This window comes from Pan paniscus, chromosome 5, assembly GCF_029289425.2.
Source record: "Pan paniscus chromosome 5, NHGRI_mPanPan1-v2.0_pri, whole genome shotgun sequence".
Classification (NCBI taxonomy): domain Eukaryota; kingdom Metazoa; phylum Chordata; class Mammalia; order Primates; family Hominidae; genus Pan; species Pan paniscus.
Genome location: NC_073254.2, coordinates 40,058,009 through 40,074,026, shown reverse-complemented (window position 1 = coordinate 40,074,026; position 16,018 = coordinate 40,058,009). Strand labels below are relative to the sequence as shown.

The window sequence follows — 16,018 nt, the reverse complement described above, 5'->3', positions numbered from 1 at the left end:
TTGCAGTGATCCGTTTTTCACACTCACCTGAGCTGACTTGCTGCAAATGACGCCATGAATCTCCAAGTAGCTGAAGGTTAACTCGAGCTGCAATTGAGGGGAAAGGAGGAAAGAAAACACCTGTAATGAGGGTTTTAAAAAAACATATAACTCAAGGTAAAAAAAAAAAAAAAAAAAAAAATCCTACAACTAGAAACAGCCCAAGAGCAAATAAGACATTGGGCATCTTCTGAAGGCGGGCTGGTTTAATATCTCCATTCATTCAACAAGATAGAAACATGATTTATCAAATTTCAGAAAAGGTGTTACTTACTTTACTAAAAAAGAAAAGAAAGGAAGCTGCATGCCCAACTTTTAAAATTATATCCAGAGACAAACACAATAATAGAAGTTGGTGTAAAAGCAATCACAGTTTTTGCCATTAAAAGTAATAGCAAAAAACGCAATTACTTTTGCACGAACCTAATAAGTTTTTGCACTTAACCACTATTTATTCATTGAGAAATGAATGTATGGAAGGAACCATCTAAACACTTTTTTCCCTTTTTCACTTCAAAATTTTGCTTCAGAAAGTCCTATCAGGATAAAGTCAATGTTGTTTTCCCCTTTTTCCTAAACCTTTAGCTATTTGTTACACTCTGACCACTTACCAGAGTCAGCCGTCCTTCTACTGTCTTCCATAAAAATGCACAGTTTGAATGGATTTAGAGAAATAAATCTATACTTATCCTAATTAAATCCATATTTACACAAATACAATATTTAGGAATTTTAAGTTGTGCTTAAATGAAATACACAGAGTTAAACAAAAGTCCTCTTTCTCTGCATGTAAATAAATGATGATTTGTTTCCTTTCTATTTTAACAAGTGCCCCTCTCTTCTCCTGTAATCAGCAGTTTTTTTTTTTTCTTTAAAATATCCCCAGTCTTTCACTCTTTACCTCTTTTTCCTGATAAACAGCCACTAATCTTTCTTCCCGGATTTTCCCCATTTCAGCAAATAATCACAGAGCATGGAGCTAGAGACAGTGGGGGACCAAGTTGGATCAATTTTTTTACCCTCCCACATTAAACCGAGAAATATAATGATAAAAGAACACATCCAGAACCAAACCCACAAGAGATTTAGTTCTGCTCCCTGGTGGTATGTTGTACCATGATACATTGGTAGAATAAATTTTAGAGCAGAAAAACGCTGAATCTCCAGTTAAACATCTCAAAGTATACTGATGAAGTTATTATTAATAGTGGGGAGGGAAGTAAATACTGGGCAGAAAACCCCTGAATCTCCAGTTAAACAACACGAAGTATACTGATGAGCTCTGGAAGTAGAAAGAGAACTCATTCATTCATTATTCACCTGGTCAACTGACAGACACTTATGAAAAGCCCACTATGTGCCAGTATTGGAAATACAAAGAGTACTGAGACGTTTGTTTTGTCCTCCAAGAGTTAAATGCAGCACTTAAGGCACATGTTTAAAAGCATTAAATTAGAGTAGAAGTTTCTTGCCTATCATTATCAAGATCTATACATAATTTGGTTTTGAAAAGTCATTTAAAGCAGGAAATTATTTTCTAAAAAGTATACATACCTTCCTTCATTATTTTAATTTAAAGTTTATGAATAAATATTCATTCACTACCCTTTAATACTGTGCCAAAGTTTTTCTTTGAGTTAAGCCCACTGGCTGGCCCTCCAGTGGCCTTTCTGCATAAGCCATACTCACAAGTATGGCTTCCAGCTTCCAATTTAAGTCTCTTTAAAAATGCAGAACTGCAAAATACTTGCAAAGTAATATGACAGCAGACGTTTTCTAGATTATTATGCTCCTCACCACCCCTCCCCCAACTATAAAGTTGTCTAGTCTTTAAAACAGCAATTTAAGCAATTCACTTTCATCAATATTCAATGTCACAGACACTCTTCTTTTGCACTCATATTTTATTGCTACATAAAATATCTTTCACTAAAATGTTGCATTAAAAACATTTGCTACTATAACTGCTATAAACAGGTTTAGGAATAAACCCATGACCCTCAATGAGCATCTCATTCAGTGGGTGGGAGCAGGTGTGAATAAGTGTGAGCAGGTACCCTCTCTTACATGCTAACAGCTATGAAAATGCAGCTAGCATCAGTCAGCATCATCAGGGATAGGAATGGCCACCTTTGGTCAATTTGGCTCAGCAAGATTAGTTGGAGGTCAATTAAGATGCGTCTACTGTATCTGAGTGCTGTCCCTGGAGTAGAATAACAAAGTGCTGGGGAGCCAGGAAAGATTGGTGACATTTCATCTAGGCCCTGAAGAATGACTTCAAGTTCCTCAAGCAAACAAGGAGTGTAGAGGGAAATTCAGGCAGAAGAAAAAGAATTCGCAAAGGCATCGAGGTGTTAAAAGAACTAGGACAAGGAAGAAACTAAAAGGAGCAGATCCTGCAGTATTAGTAATCAACAAGGATGACTGGCTGAGTCTGTGATTAGTTGAAGTCCCAGGTTATTATTAATAGTGGGGAGGGAAATCTCTAAAACATACTGAAAGACGTCACAGCAAGGTTCAAATCATTCTCTCTTATCTCATCTATGGCTATTTTTATTAGGCCTTTGCTCCTGGTCCCCGCAACCCATCATCCACTCCACTCCAACCCACCCAAAGACAGTTTAAAGAATGTCACTGGATTAGATTTATGGGCAGGAAGAGGCAGGAAGACCAGTTAAGAAGCTGAGGCAGATGTAGGCTGCATGAAGACTTGAGGACATTTTTCAGTTAGAAATTACACTAATTAAATATCACCACAGAAATTAGTGAATCATTAGATAAGAGGAAAAACTTAACCCAGACTGTCAATAGCTTTTCCACCAATCTCTTGCTCACCTCACACCCAAACCCTCGCAAGACAGTGCCCATCCCACAAGCAACAGAGCAGATCTCAACGTGATAAAGAGCCTGTTCTTCAGTAACTCCCGCTCTTCCCCAGGCAGCAGTCCATGCTTCAGCTCCTCAGCCAGGCCTTGGCCCTGTCCGTCTTTCTGAGCTGTTTCCCTCCCACCACCGCCTCCTCCACAATCCTCAGCCCACACTCCAGCTCCCCAAATGCACTGTGGTCTTCCAAACTGCTAAGCCTCTTGCCCAGTATAAAACCCTTTATTTGCCCGGCTGATGGGTGATTTTTCAACTGGCCCTCTCTGCAAACCCTTCTTTGATCTCATAATTACCCAACCCCCGAAAGAAAAGTTAGGGCCTTTTGGGGTGATGGCACAGTTCTATTTCTTTATCTGCGTGTGACTGCAGAAGTGTTTGCTTTGTAGTTAATTACTGAGATGCACATGTCCGTTTTGTGCATTTGACTATATATGTTGTATATTTCACAATAAAATGACAAAAGAAAGATGTTTAATTAATCAGCTTCCAAAGAAAAGACATCTATGTCATAGTCAGTGCTTTACACTAATGTTATAAATATACTTATTTCTCCAGAAAATTAGTATCATTCACATTGGTTTTACTTCTCAGTCAAGACTTAAGGTGGCACATGAAAACCAGCCTTCTCTAAGGGGGAAAGCTGCAAGCAGATCACTTTGGAAGAAAATCTGCCTTTCTTTATTTGTGATGCTGACAATATCAGAAATCAGAACCAATGTTCAAACTACCCTGGCCAGGCTGGCTGTGAAACATTATATATATCACAGGACAGAGCCAAGCCTTTCCTCAGGGGCAGAGCAAGGAGGGGGCAGAATAAAGTCACATAAAGTCATCCAGCAGAAGGCAGGCAGGTGACTTCACAAGAGGTAACACACTTCCACTGTGTCACAATGTGTTAGGGTATGCATATTTTTTAGGGGTCTTCTATTCAATAGGGTGCTTGAATATTTTCCTAAGCCCATAAAATTTCCTTCTGTAATTAATATCTTACCAGTGGGATAATGTCTAATTAAAGTCCTCATATCACGCCTTCAGGTATTTTAATGTAGAGTTTAGTCCAACTTCATTGACCTAATTTATTTATAAAACATAATAAACATATAGGCTCATTTTATATTATCTAAAGGGGCTTGGGCCAAAAGTCTCATTTCTTGGAGAAACTTTATAAAAGTTAACATTTGTATGATCGGGAGGAAAAAAAAAAAGGCCACAGATATCCTAAGCCTATAACTAGCAAACATTGCATTGGCATCTTCCCAAAAGTCAGTGCAAATCATGAGACTCCAAGTCCCAAAAGATCCATTTCATTTGTACCAATAACATTATAGCGCCCTAACTTGGCACCTAAGTCAGAATTTACAAAACAGTGGCTAAATGTTAAATTTTAAGAAACAAGAAAGGACTAATGAGCAAATAACACTGCGGCCCAAACATCATAGCACGATAAGGCTGAAAGCATCTACCAGACCTTACCCATTTTCCTGGATATGCAGGCAGGGGAAGCAGTTCAGCTCAGTAAAAAGTCGAAATAAGTAGCACATGGTGAGTCTAATTTCTCTTTCTCCCATTCACTACTTTTGAATCTTTAGACTAGCCAACTTCACATCTTTTAGCTATTTTCTTTTTTATTATTTTATTTTATTATTATTATACTTTAAGTTTTAGGGTACATGTGCACAACGTGTAGGTTAGTTACATATGTATACATGTACCATGTTTGTGTGCTGCACCCATTAACTCGTCATTTACATTAGGTATATCTCCCAGTGCTATCCCTCCCCCCTCCCCCCACCCCACAACAGTCCCCAGAGTGTGATTTTCCCCTTCCTGTGTCCATGTGTTCTCATTGTTCAATTCCCACCTATGAGTGAGAACATGCGGTGTTTGGTTTTTTGTCCTTGCAATAGTTTACTGAGAATGATGATTTCCAATTTCATCCATGTCCCTACAAAGGACATGAACTCATCATTTTTTATGGCTGCATAGTATTCCATGGTGTATATGTGCCACATTTTCTTAATCCAGTCTATCATTGTTGGACATTTGGGTTGGTTCCAAGTCTTTGCTATTGTGAATAGTGCTGCAATAAACATACGTGTGCATGTGTCTTTATAGCAGCATGATTTATAGTCCTTTGGGTATATACCCAGTAATGGGATGGCTGGGTCAAATGGTATTTCTAGTTCTAGATCCCTGAGGAATCACCACACTGACTTCCACAATGGTTGAACTAGTTTACAGTCCCACCAACAGTGTAAAAGTGTTCCTATGTCTCCACATCCTCTCCAGCACCTGCTGTTTCCCGACTTTTTAATGATTGCCATTCTAACTGGTGTGAGATGGTATCTCATTGTGGTTTTGATTTGCATTTCTCTGATGGCCAGTGATGGTGAGCATATTTTCATGTGTTTTTTGGCTGCATAAATGTCTTCTTTTGAGAAGTGTCTGTCTTTTAGCTATTTTCTAATCACTCACCTACAATGTCACTGTGAGAATTAAATGAGACTGTATCCTTACATACTTAGTAAATAACTTATTAGATTCTAGCAATAACAGAAACAGAGGCTTTGCAGCCAGCCTCCCTTGATTAGAATCACACATGTGCCACACTCTAGTGGAAGTTTAACCTTGGTCAAGTTACTGAACCTCCTTGGGCCTCAGTTTTCTCATCAAGAAAAGGGATAATAATAAGACTTACAGCTCTCATGAGATTCTGTTAAGGATCAAGTTATCTACTAAAACAACACTCCAGTAAATGTTATCACCTTTTTAGGAAAAAGATCTCAATTTCCTATGACCATTCAGTCAATATCATATAAAAATGATAAACTCCTTTTAGTTAACATAAACAAAATAAGTCATTATCATGATTAATCCACAAACGATCAGTTCGAATTTTGCACCAAGTAATGAAGCACATCTTATGAAAAATGTTATATATCTCTTTTAAAGAACAGAGTGGCATCTTGTTATTTCTTATAGGCAACATCAGAGTAGACGGAGAACAGCTGAGATGGTTACATTTCTGGTAGTGTATTCTTTGGAGTTATGAAAGTTATTCCCCACGTCTGAAGTCTTAGAAAAATCTGCCAGTACTGATCCGAAGGAAATAAGAAGTAGACTTGAATAAAGTGGAAATCAAGCCCCAGTTGAGAAAGAAAAATAACTGGGACATGGAGCCTTAGGGACATAGAGCACAAAATCCTTCACTGATTTTCTTGGGATGCCTTTACACAAAGAGAGGGAACAAAGAAGTAAAAAATATGTTTCTCATTACAGCCTTTAGGTGCTTCTGGGAAGAAGGAAGGAAAACTTGAATGTGCTAAGAGAAATCTGAACACAGCTTAAATCAAAAGTCTATGTAAGTGAGGTGTGTGTGTGTTGTGTTGCAGTATATGAAGGAATATGTGTGCACACATGTAAGAATGCATGAGTGACTATGCATGAGTGGGTATGAGTGAGTGTGAGTGCAGAAGGAAGGACTTCAACAACACTTACCTTGGTGGGGATTCGCGCTGTTACAAGGAAGGCTCGGCATGATGTAAGCACCTGTAAGACAGAAGCAGCAGCATCAGTATAAGCACCAAAAAGTGGGCCCAGTGGGCTTTGGTGTTTCCACGGGACTTTAATGATACTGAAACCTCAGAAGGCCACATGGCTTGGCTCCTGTCATGTAAGAAGAATTACGAGCTGGGACAGCTTCTTGGTCTCAGAATTAGTTTTAACTTAAAGAGTCCCTGTATCAAAGTTCTTTTAGAACAAATCACAGGTGAAATCTCAAGATGAGAAATCTGTCAGCAGCCCAAAAACCCAACAGATTATTCAGATTAAGTAAAACAGGTCTCTGTGATACTAAAATGCATAAGATACATAGTCACAAGTCTCACTATATCAACAGTAAATTTAATGGAAAAAAAACAACAACTAAGTACTCATTTGCACTTCCCAAATTACAAACACCACCCACCTTTGCCCTCTTGCTTTCCATTCTTTGTACTCCAGCTAACATTTATATAATGCACAGAGCGAAATCAGGCTAAGCTTCCAAAAAATCATCCCTAACTTTGCTTCTCAGCTGTGCCTCTCTCAGTCTTAGAACATTTATGGAAGTTTCCTTTTTGATACACAGCTAAGAACATACATACAGCCTGTGGGGTCCCATATGCCTATAGGTTCCTTTTACTTAGCAGAGGCCCTCATGAATACTGAGGGGCTGAGCTAGGAGTTCAGATCTTGAGCCAGGATCCCACATCCATGAAGCTTACTACAAAACTTTCCACTCTGCAACTTTGAGATTTGGACAGGCCTCATGAGTCTTTTCAATAAAGAAAGAAAACTCCAAGGCTTCTCAAGTCCTGATGGGAGAATTGCCCTCTTTTCATTTTCCAAATAACTTCCTTGTCACTAAGCCTGTATTTAGCAAGTGGTGCTTATTTAGCAAGTTATGCTTATGTGCTAGTTCAAGAATGCTGGATTAGAACAAAACTGTAGAAAGTTAAGAACACTGGGACCTCAGGTTGTTAAAGGACTTATCCAAAGTCAAACAGCTTTACCCAGACACAACCCCGGGCTCGAATGGCTAAGCTGAGCACAGAAAGTGAATCAAGGCTGTGCCCCTGTGGCGTGCTTTATACCTTTCCCTAGTCTCCCAACTCCAAATAGAAACAATGCATTTTCTATAAAATCTTTCTTTGAATAATCATATGTCATCACGGTAGGGGATAACTCAAGCCAGAACTATTTATGAGACAGATGAGAAGAGAAGTAATCTGACACTGGCTGGGAGAGTGTGATAAGAGCAGGTGAGGAAAGTTGAGGGAAAAGACACAGCCCATTTCAAGACCTTTCATCCAAATGCCACCGTCACAGTTATTCACAGGATCAATTTTTACCTGGTATCATTTTTGTGGCTTGATTTTAGAGTTGGCATGCCCTAGGAAGCCATTAATAAATGACTTCTAAAAGTGTAGGCAACAAGTGCCTTCTCAATGCTACAGGCAGCATGTCAGTCTCATAAAAATGTGGGCAACAGATGATGTCTATCTTTGAATATTCCATATGCTGTGAGCCAAATCACATCTTTTCCCTGAGGAATTTATCTTTTTTTTTTTTTTTTACACCCTCCTAAGGCCTTGGGGGCAAGGAAATGGGACAAAGCACCAGGCAGTAGAAAGGAGAGGGACAGGGATGAAGTATGGCCAGGATGAGTGCGGGGAGGTCAAGTGCAGCCCGGTAGTAGCAAGACTGGCTACATAATCTGTAGGGACATTGTTCAAATATGATTAAGAATTTCAAGACGATAACAATAAGGCATTAACCCAATGCAGGGAAATGATGAACTCATTTCAAGGTCATATAATTAGGGGAGAAACAGAATTCACATGCTTGGGATGGAAGGCATCCTGCTTGTAGGGTGTCCAGCTCTTTCTGTTTGCACAAGATGTTTCCAGTTTCAGGGCTGAGAATCCTGCATCCCGGGAAACTGGGACTGTTGGTCAACCTACTAGCTTGAATTTTGGAATCAGAAAGACTTACATTCAGATTCTGGCTCTGCCACTTTCTGGCTGCATTTACCTGTTAATGCCAAAGCCTGTGTCCTTAACCACCACAATATGTCTACATGTTATTACTCAATCGTGCCTCCTTGTGCTCTAGCCCCTGGTGGATGTGTCCTGTGCAACTGTACAGATTGCAAGCCATAAAAGCTGTCCCTAAGCGTAGCTACTCTTTGTCGAGCATTTTCTATGTGCCATGAATAGGTGAATATCTTTGAGGAGAGTGGCACACTTAATCCTCACAACAACTATATTTGATGTCATTATTCCCATTTTTCAAATGAGTAAATTGAGACTCAGTGATGAACTGACTTCAAGGTCATTCAATTAGAGCAGAAATCGTTTATAAAAGCATCAGAGTTCAAAAGGTCCTTAAGAAGAGTATGATTTAAATCTTACAGCTTTGTTAACACCAAAACCAATGTTCTTAACCACCAGGCTATATTTATATGTTACTACTCAATCCTGCCTCCTCGTGCTCTAGCCCCTGGAAGATCAGTTACAGTGAAGGTAGGAAGGGATAGCCCAGGGCAGCCATGACTGGAAGAGATCCACAAAGCTCTCAGCTTGAAGGAGTACCTTTTTCAACATTCCAACAGTTTTCAAAATGCTCTTTTTAAATCCAAGTATGCCCTGGAGAGCTGAACTCTTCTGTCATCAGCACTAGTTAATCTTTGGCTAATACAGCAGTACTCAGGGAATTAAGAGTTTGCAGGCCTTTTGCAAAAGGGCAGGAGATCATTTTGTTGCATGAGACACACAGGGTTGGATAACAGGCATCGGATAATCAAAAGAAGCATGACAGTAATAAAGAGGAATTTGGAAAGGGAGATAAAAGGCACCAGAGATACGCTTGGCTTGCACTGCCATTTGCCTAGGTCTGGGGAGCGGAATAGGAGATTAGAACTCATCTTAAAGGATGAAATATTCACCTTCTCTGAACTAAGCTCCACAGTGCATCCAGCACCTTCTACTCCAGTTTAGCCCCAGGATATGACCCCTCTTTCAAATACTGCTCCTCCCCCAGAGTGGAAAAGAAAAAGAAATAAGATAATAATGCTGACAACCATGATCATAAGCATGGCTATAGGAAGCCAGTCCCCTATTCTCACCATTTCTCCCTTTTTATTATTTACAAAGCAGCACACACATTTCTCTCTCCCAGGGGTACTGGTATGATCAATCCCCAATCTTTCCAAAAAGCTTAGGTCCACAAAACCTCTGCATAGAGGTAAAATAACAGACAAATCCTAAAACTCGTATGCCAGAAAGGTCTCAACATCACATTGTCAAAGACCTAAAATTCCCTGAGTTTGTATATTATCTGACAGCAGGTCCAGAGAAACTCATCATCTCACAGCTAGTCAGTGGCAGAGCTGGAACTAGAAGCTGCAACTCCTCACTCTCAGTCTATTAACTCTCCACTCTCACCTTACATTAAAAATAAGGTTCAAGGCCAAAAGCCAAAGACAGGAACTTGTAGCCTCTTCAGTATTCATAAAAATATATTTAACTCTGTGAACTTTCCTTCAAAGGAATCCAGGATCCTTTCACAAACATAGTAATAACTGCCAGTACCTGTTGAGTACACTGTTCTAATAGGTTTGTATATGTTACCACATTTAATCCTCACAGCACCCTATAAGGAAAACACTATTATAATCCCCATTTTAAGATGAAGAAACAGAGGCACATAGAGATTATGTAATTTGTGCAGGTCATCCAGCAAGTAGGTGGCAGTTGGGATTTGAGCCTGGATGGTCTGGTTCCAGAGATGGTGTTCCTAATGACTTATACTGGCTGTCAAAGCTCACCTTTCCAAAAAACAGATTCCTCAATAGTACACACACATGGAAACATAGATGAGTCATGGAGCTTTAAAGCCAGAAAGAAGCAAACACGTAAAATGACCAGCAATACAATGAGAGATGTTTGGATATCATAAGGAAAAGGACCAATCCCTACTGGTCTGCGTGTCTCCTTCTGTCTCTTTCTATGCACCGCCATCATCTGTTAGTCTCTATGTCTCTGAATTTCTCTCTTATCTCTGTTCTGTATCTGTCTACATGATTCTACGTATGTACCTCTCAGTCTATCTGTGCCTCTCCTCACTGGCTCCCCACCCCTCCTCTGACCCCTCTCTCTGCTACTGCTGCCAGTGTCCCCCACACTCCACCCCATCTTGCTCCATCTCCTTTCCCTCTTCTGGTGCGCTCCTCCCCTGCCTTCATTCTGCCCTCCATTCCCCAGCCCTTTCTCCATGAGAATCACTTGAGAACTTGTTATTTTATTTATTCCTTTTGCAAGACAATAGACACCAATCACAGAAGAAAGACTGCATTCTAGAAAAGTATTTCATTTGTAACACAGTTACAGAAAAACGTGAACAAAGTATGAACCAAAAATAATTAGACACCTTTTGACATCATTATACAATGAGCATATTGGCTATTAAGTGATTACAACATCCCCTGTGTGAATCTAATTAATAAGTCTTAAAAACTAATCTCAAACATGCACCCAAACAACTGAAATACAACAGCAATCACTAACACAAGGAACCAGCCAGCCATTCCATCCTTTGACAATTGTTGCACTTTAGGGAATAACTCTCCCACTACCAGTGGGGGAGTGGGGGTAGGGGGTGGGGAGCGGAAGAGGGAGGGAGTCAGGTGACCTGCTTGTCTTCTCTTGACTTGCCCTTTCCAGAACAGTCACCATAGGAAGTTTCTAGAGGCCACTGACAGGGTATGAACTAGGGTCAGAATATTTAAAACAAGAGGAGAGCTGGGAGTGGTGGCTCACACCTGTAGTCCCAACTACTCAGGAGGCTGAGGTGGGAGGATCTCTTGAGTCCAAGAGTTCGAGGTTACAGTGAGCTACGATGGTGCCACTGCACCCCAGCCTGGGTGACAGAGCAAGACCCCATCCCTAAAAATAAAAAATGAAATAGAAAAAAAAAGAGTAGAAAAAAGAAACCAGAATGTTCATATGGATTCATCTTTTGAGTAAAGATTAATTTTGTAACTATAGGCAGATACATGAGGATCTAATGATCATTTCTACCTTCACCCCAGCAATAATAAGGTTCACAATCTGTGGCCCTCTGTGTCAACTCCCTTTCTTTAAAAGTATTTTACAGGCAGTGGAAGTACACAGTGTCCTTCAGAAGTTGGATACAGATCAAAATAATTTGTCTGAAAAGAAATACATTCATAAGGGAGCCCAGGCTTTGAAGGAAGACTGATAAGCTACAAAAGCTTTGTGCAGGATGGTCCCCATTTCTGGTGGTCAGTGAAAGCCTCCAGAGACACAGAGAGTTCACAGAAAATGTGGAAAGGGATGGGGGTTGGAATAGATGAAATCTTCCAAGCTTTCCCAAAACTGTACCCACTTGTGGGTACAACAGGGCAGCAATACTTTAAAGCAAGAATGAAAATTACAAATACTACTGTTACAAGTCACATTGTGACTCTTGTTTTATCAACACAAACTGAGCCAATTAATGGGGCTACATTCATACTAGAAATCCCAATGAACTCAGTCTCCCAGGCTCTCTGTTTGGCTCCAAAACTGCCCTAGGATTTAAAGCTTCAGAGGATTTATAGTACACACACATGGTTTCTAGCAGAGTCAGGGGCAGTTGCACAGGACACATCCTCTGTGACTTACCAAAAAGGGTTTCCTGATAATGAATACTTCTTCAGTGCTTGGGATGGGAGGCATCCTGCTTGTAGGGTGACCAACTCTTTCTGTTTGTATAAGACGTTTCTAGTTTCAGGGCTGAGAATCCTGCATCCCAGGAAACTGGCACTGTTGGTCAATCTACTAGCTTGAATTTTGGAATCAGAAAGACTTATATTCAGATTCTGGCTCTGCCACTTAAACCTGATAGACTTTTGTTATCTCTAGAGAGTTAGAGATTACAGAATTACAGATGAGCAAACTGAGGTGCCTCATACAAGAGATGCTCAAACAAGAATATTCCTCTGCAGGACTGTTACTGTTGTGTGGATTAAATAAGATACAAATGCAGATAAAGCCCTACCCCAGAACCTAATATGCCTTTGCTAAACACCAGCTCTTCTTATAACTTAACTAACAGCATCTTAGATTTAGTTTCACAAAGTAAGATTAAGTTGCTTCACCTACTGAATTTTTTAATAATTGTTTTTGTCAAAAGAACAAAACAAACAAAAAATACAAAGATATTGAAACTTCTCCTAGGCTGCAATTTTCTGTTCAATGCACATCTTTGGCTTTGAAGGGAAGAATTTTCTTGCAAAGTTAAAAAAAAAATTAGGGTGCATCAGATGGAGTATATGTGCTTAGCCAAGGAACCTTCACCACAAAGGGTAAGCTACAACTTCCCTCCCACCTCCCCTGGGAAGGCCCATTTTTCCACTGCAGCCTTAACATGCAAACCACATTTTCAACCTCTGTAATGAATTTCCTCTGCCTTTCATTGAAATGCAAGTAGCAGCCATTTCCCTCTGAGGCTTCTTGGTTCAACTTTTAACTTCATAATTTCACTTAGAAACATTTATAAGTCCTCCTTACTGTTAAGACTCACAGTTTAGCAGAGAAGCCTATGTTTTCTTATGGCGATATGGAGGTCAACTATGGAATCTGCTCATTGCACACTTATTAGAAACTGAAATAAATACATACCATCTTAAATAACTCCATTGCCTAAAGCCTACTGCAGCACAGGCAATCCATAAATTCATGCTCTCTAAATCCACATTCTCTCATGCAGATTACCAGGAGTGCCTTTTCTTTAAAATTGGGCTCTACGTGCCAAACATTCAACAAATGGTCTTACACCCCTGAAGCACTCTCTAATTTGCAAGCAAACTAAATGATGAATGCCATCATTCCCCCTCTTAATACTTTCCCCTTCCAAACTCCCAGCTCTAAGTACATTACAGATAAAACCTCATTAATCCAAGACATATACCTAGGTGAGGGAGAAGGGCAGGTGGTGAGGCACATTATCACCACTGCAGAGTTATAAGTGGCAGATGATAAGGGACTTTTGCAAGGTCACCCAGAAAACTGAAGGAGAATAAAACCTCTCTCCTGGCTCTGAGCCTCCTAACACTATACTCAGCTATGATGAACACCATCCTTCCTGGCAGGAGGACACTTCACCCAAAAGGAACACCAAAAAAGTACATTTTAATTTAATTCCTGACTTAAAATCCTTTTTAAAATTAGAGCTTCACTCTTCATGGGCAGCTGTGGGATACATTGATATTAATGGATGTGCCCCAGTGAGGCTATACAGTCTAGTGTAGGGTTTGCAAACTACAGCTTATAAGTCAAACCCAGCCTCTTCCCACTACCCCACGTAGAGTTTTATGGCTCATAAAGCCCAAGATATGGTTACTGACCCCTGGTCTAGTGGTTTAGAGAACAAATTGTAGATTTAGACTGCCTGGGTTTGAAACCAAGCTCTATTATTTAATATATACATGGCTAAGAGCAAATTACTAAACCTTTCCTGTGCCTCAATTTCCTCCTTTTTTCTTTAAGATATAGGGTCTCACTCTGTCACCTAGGGTGCAGTGGAACGATCACAGCTCACTGCAGCCTAGACTTCCTGGGCTTAAGTAATCCTCTGGTCTCAGCCTCCAGAGTAGCTGGGATTACAAGCATGTGCCACCATGCCCAGCTAGTTTTTAATTTTTTACAGAGATGGGGTATTGCTGTTTCCCAGGCTGGTCCCAAACTCGTAGCCTCAAGCAATCCTCCCAGCTCGGCCTCCCAAAGGACTGGGATTATTGGCATGGGCCATCAAGCCACTGCACCAGGCTCTCTTCTCTTTAAAAATGAGAGAAATATTTACACTTCATGGAATGATGAGGGTTAAATGAGTTAATATACCTAAAGTGCTCAGAAGAGTGCTGGCACATGAGAATTGCTACATGGTGTCTGTTACTGTTATTTACATTTTAATATCATAATAAAATTTTAGGTCTATAATAGTAGTAAACCAAGAAGAGAGTTATCCAGATTTAGCCTGAGTCTGGCCTCAAGTTAGCCAAGTGGCCTAACCATGAACAAGTTACAATCTCTGTAGACCTTATTTTACCCAAATTTAAAATAAGAGGTTTGGCTGGAACAGGTCTCAAAGTCACTTCCCTACACTCTGAGCCCATGACTTAGACTCTCTCTGGGATTCTCCTCCAGCCCCACTCTTTTTGGGTGGACTTCTAGGAATGACAAGCCCCCAGTAAATATTTGCTGAGAGGAATTAATTCCCCCTTAGGTCTCTGCTCCCTGGACCAACAGGTGCTTCTTCAATAGGCGGTCAAGAAGTCACTGAGTTTCGTTTTCTATTCGGATGTTTAGTTTCAGAGGAAATCTACGTACTCTAACACCTGTGCAAATCCATTTATTTTCACCTAATTCATTCCTTTTCACATTATGTAGAAATGGAATGTTTACATACAGCATGCCAGACACAATCACTTCATTCTTTCCAAAGTCCCACTATTGCAAGTTGTAAGGTGTTATCAAAGCATAAAAGAAACGAACATGTCTAATGTTCGCCCACAGGTGAACACAGGGGCCAGTACATATCAGATCCTCTTTTCAAAGCACCCGCTGATACAGAAGTCTGGAATCTCCCATAGTGATTCTGTTAGAACAATGTATTTTAAAGTCAGAGTAATGATAGGTCTTCTTTAATGACAGTACTTTAGCAGTGACACACTAACATGAATGGGTATCTTTAAGTGGTGGCAGGATGATAATTCTTAGCATGAGGCCAAGGGTGAAGATGAGTGAAGTATCCAGCTCCAGGCCCACAGGGTCCATGAGGATTTTGTGTTAAGAACTCACATGTGGCAGAACTCCTACCCAGGCCTTCAACTATTGGGTGAGCAGACAGCAGGGGACTCACAGGTCTGCATAGGGCATGTGTGCTAAGAGACCTCATCTAGTCATCACTGTCATATTTATGTTTTAAATAAATTCACAAGTAACAGAGTCACAGTTATTCAGGGAATACAGAAAAAATATAACTATAAAGTTCATATTAACCTAATTAATTACTAAAACTTCTGCTTCCCCAACACAGGGCCAGCCAGCCTCTTTTAGAACACATCCATTTGAGAATCACTAGAACCCAATTCTAGCTAAAGATGAGAGAGTTAAGAGGGGTCAGGGGATATGTGTGCCCTTTTCCTTTATTTTACAGATGAGGAAACAGATCAGGAAGAGTTAAATTATTCCTCTGTGCCTATTAGGGCTTATTCTTAGTTTCAAGCAACAGAATTTTAAGAATAAATAAATTTACTTAGAGGAAATGGAGTAGTTCTTGTAATCAAAAGAACAACCAGAACTCAATAGAGACAGAAACCAAATCAACTCTAAAGATGGGAGAAGCAGGGACTAATAAGGAGTTCCTCTGGCTGCCCTCGTGGAACAAATTGACTCCAATCTTCCACCCTAGCATGTTCCCTCTCAAGATTCAAAGCCTAGGGGGCAAAAGTCCCCTGTCCTGGGCCTGGCACCAAATAAAGACCACACAG

At 40.2% G+C, this 16,018-nt stretch overlaps 1 protein-coding gene across 16 annotated transcripts in view; it reads right to left on the bottom strand.

The window, feature by feature from the left end:
• Positions 1–16,018, bottom strand: part of CARMIL1 (capping protein regulator and myosin 1 linker 1) — a 340,777-nt gene that overhangs the window by 193,387 nt on the left and 131,372 nt on the right. For all 16 annotated transcript variants that reach the window (XM_063605168.1, XM_063605169.1, XM_063605172.1 and 13 more), the window contains 2 exons: positions 6,421–6,471; positions 28–87 (listed from right to left, as the gene is read on the bottom strand). In XM_063605168.1, the coding sequence (XP_063461238.1) occupies positions 28–87; positions 6,421–6,471 (111 nt within the window). The remainder of the gene's footprint in view (positions 1–27; positions 88–6,420; positions 6,472–16,018) is intronic.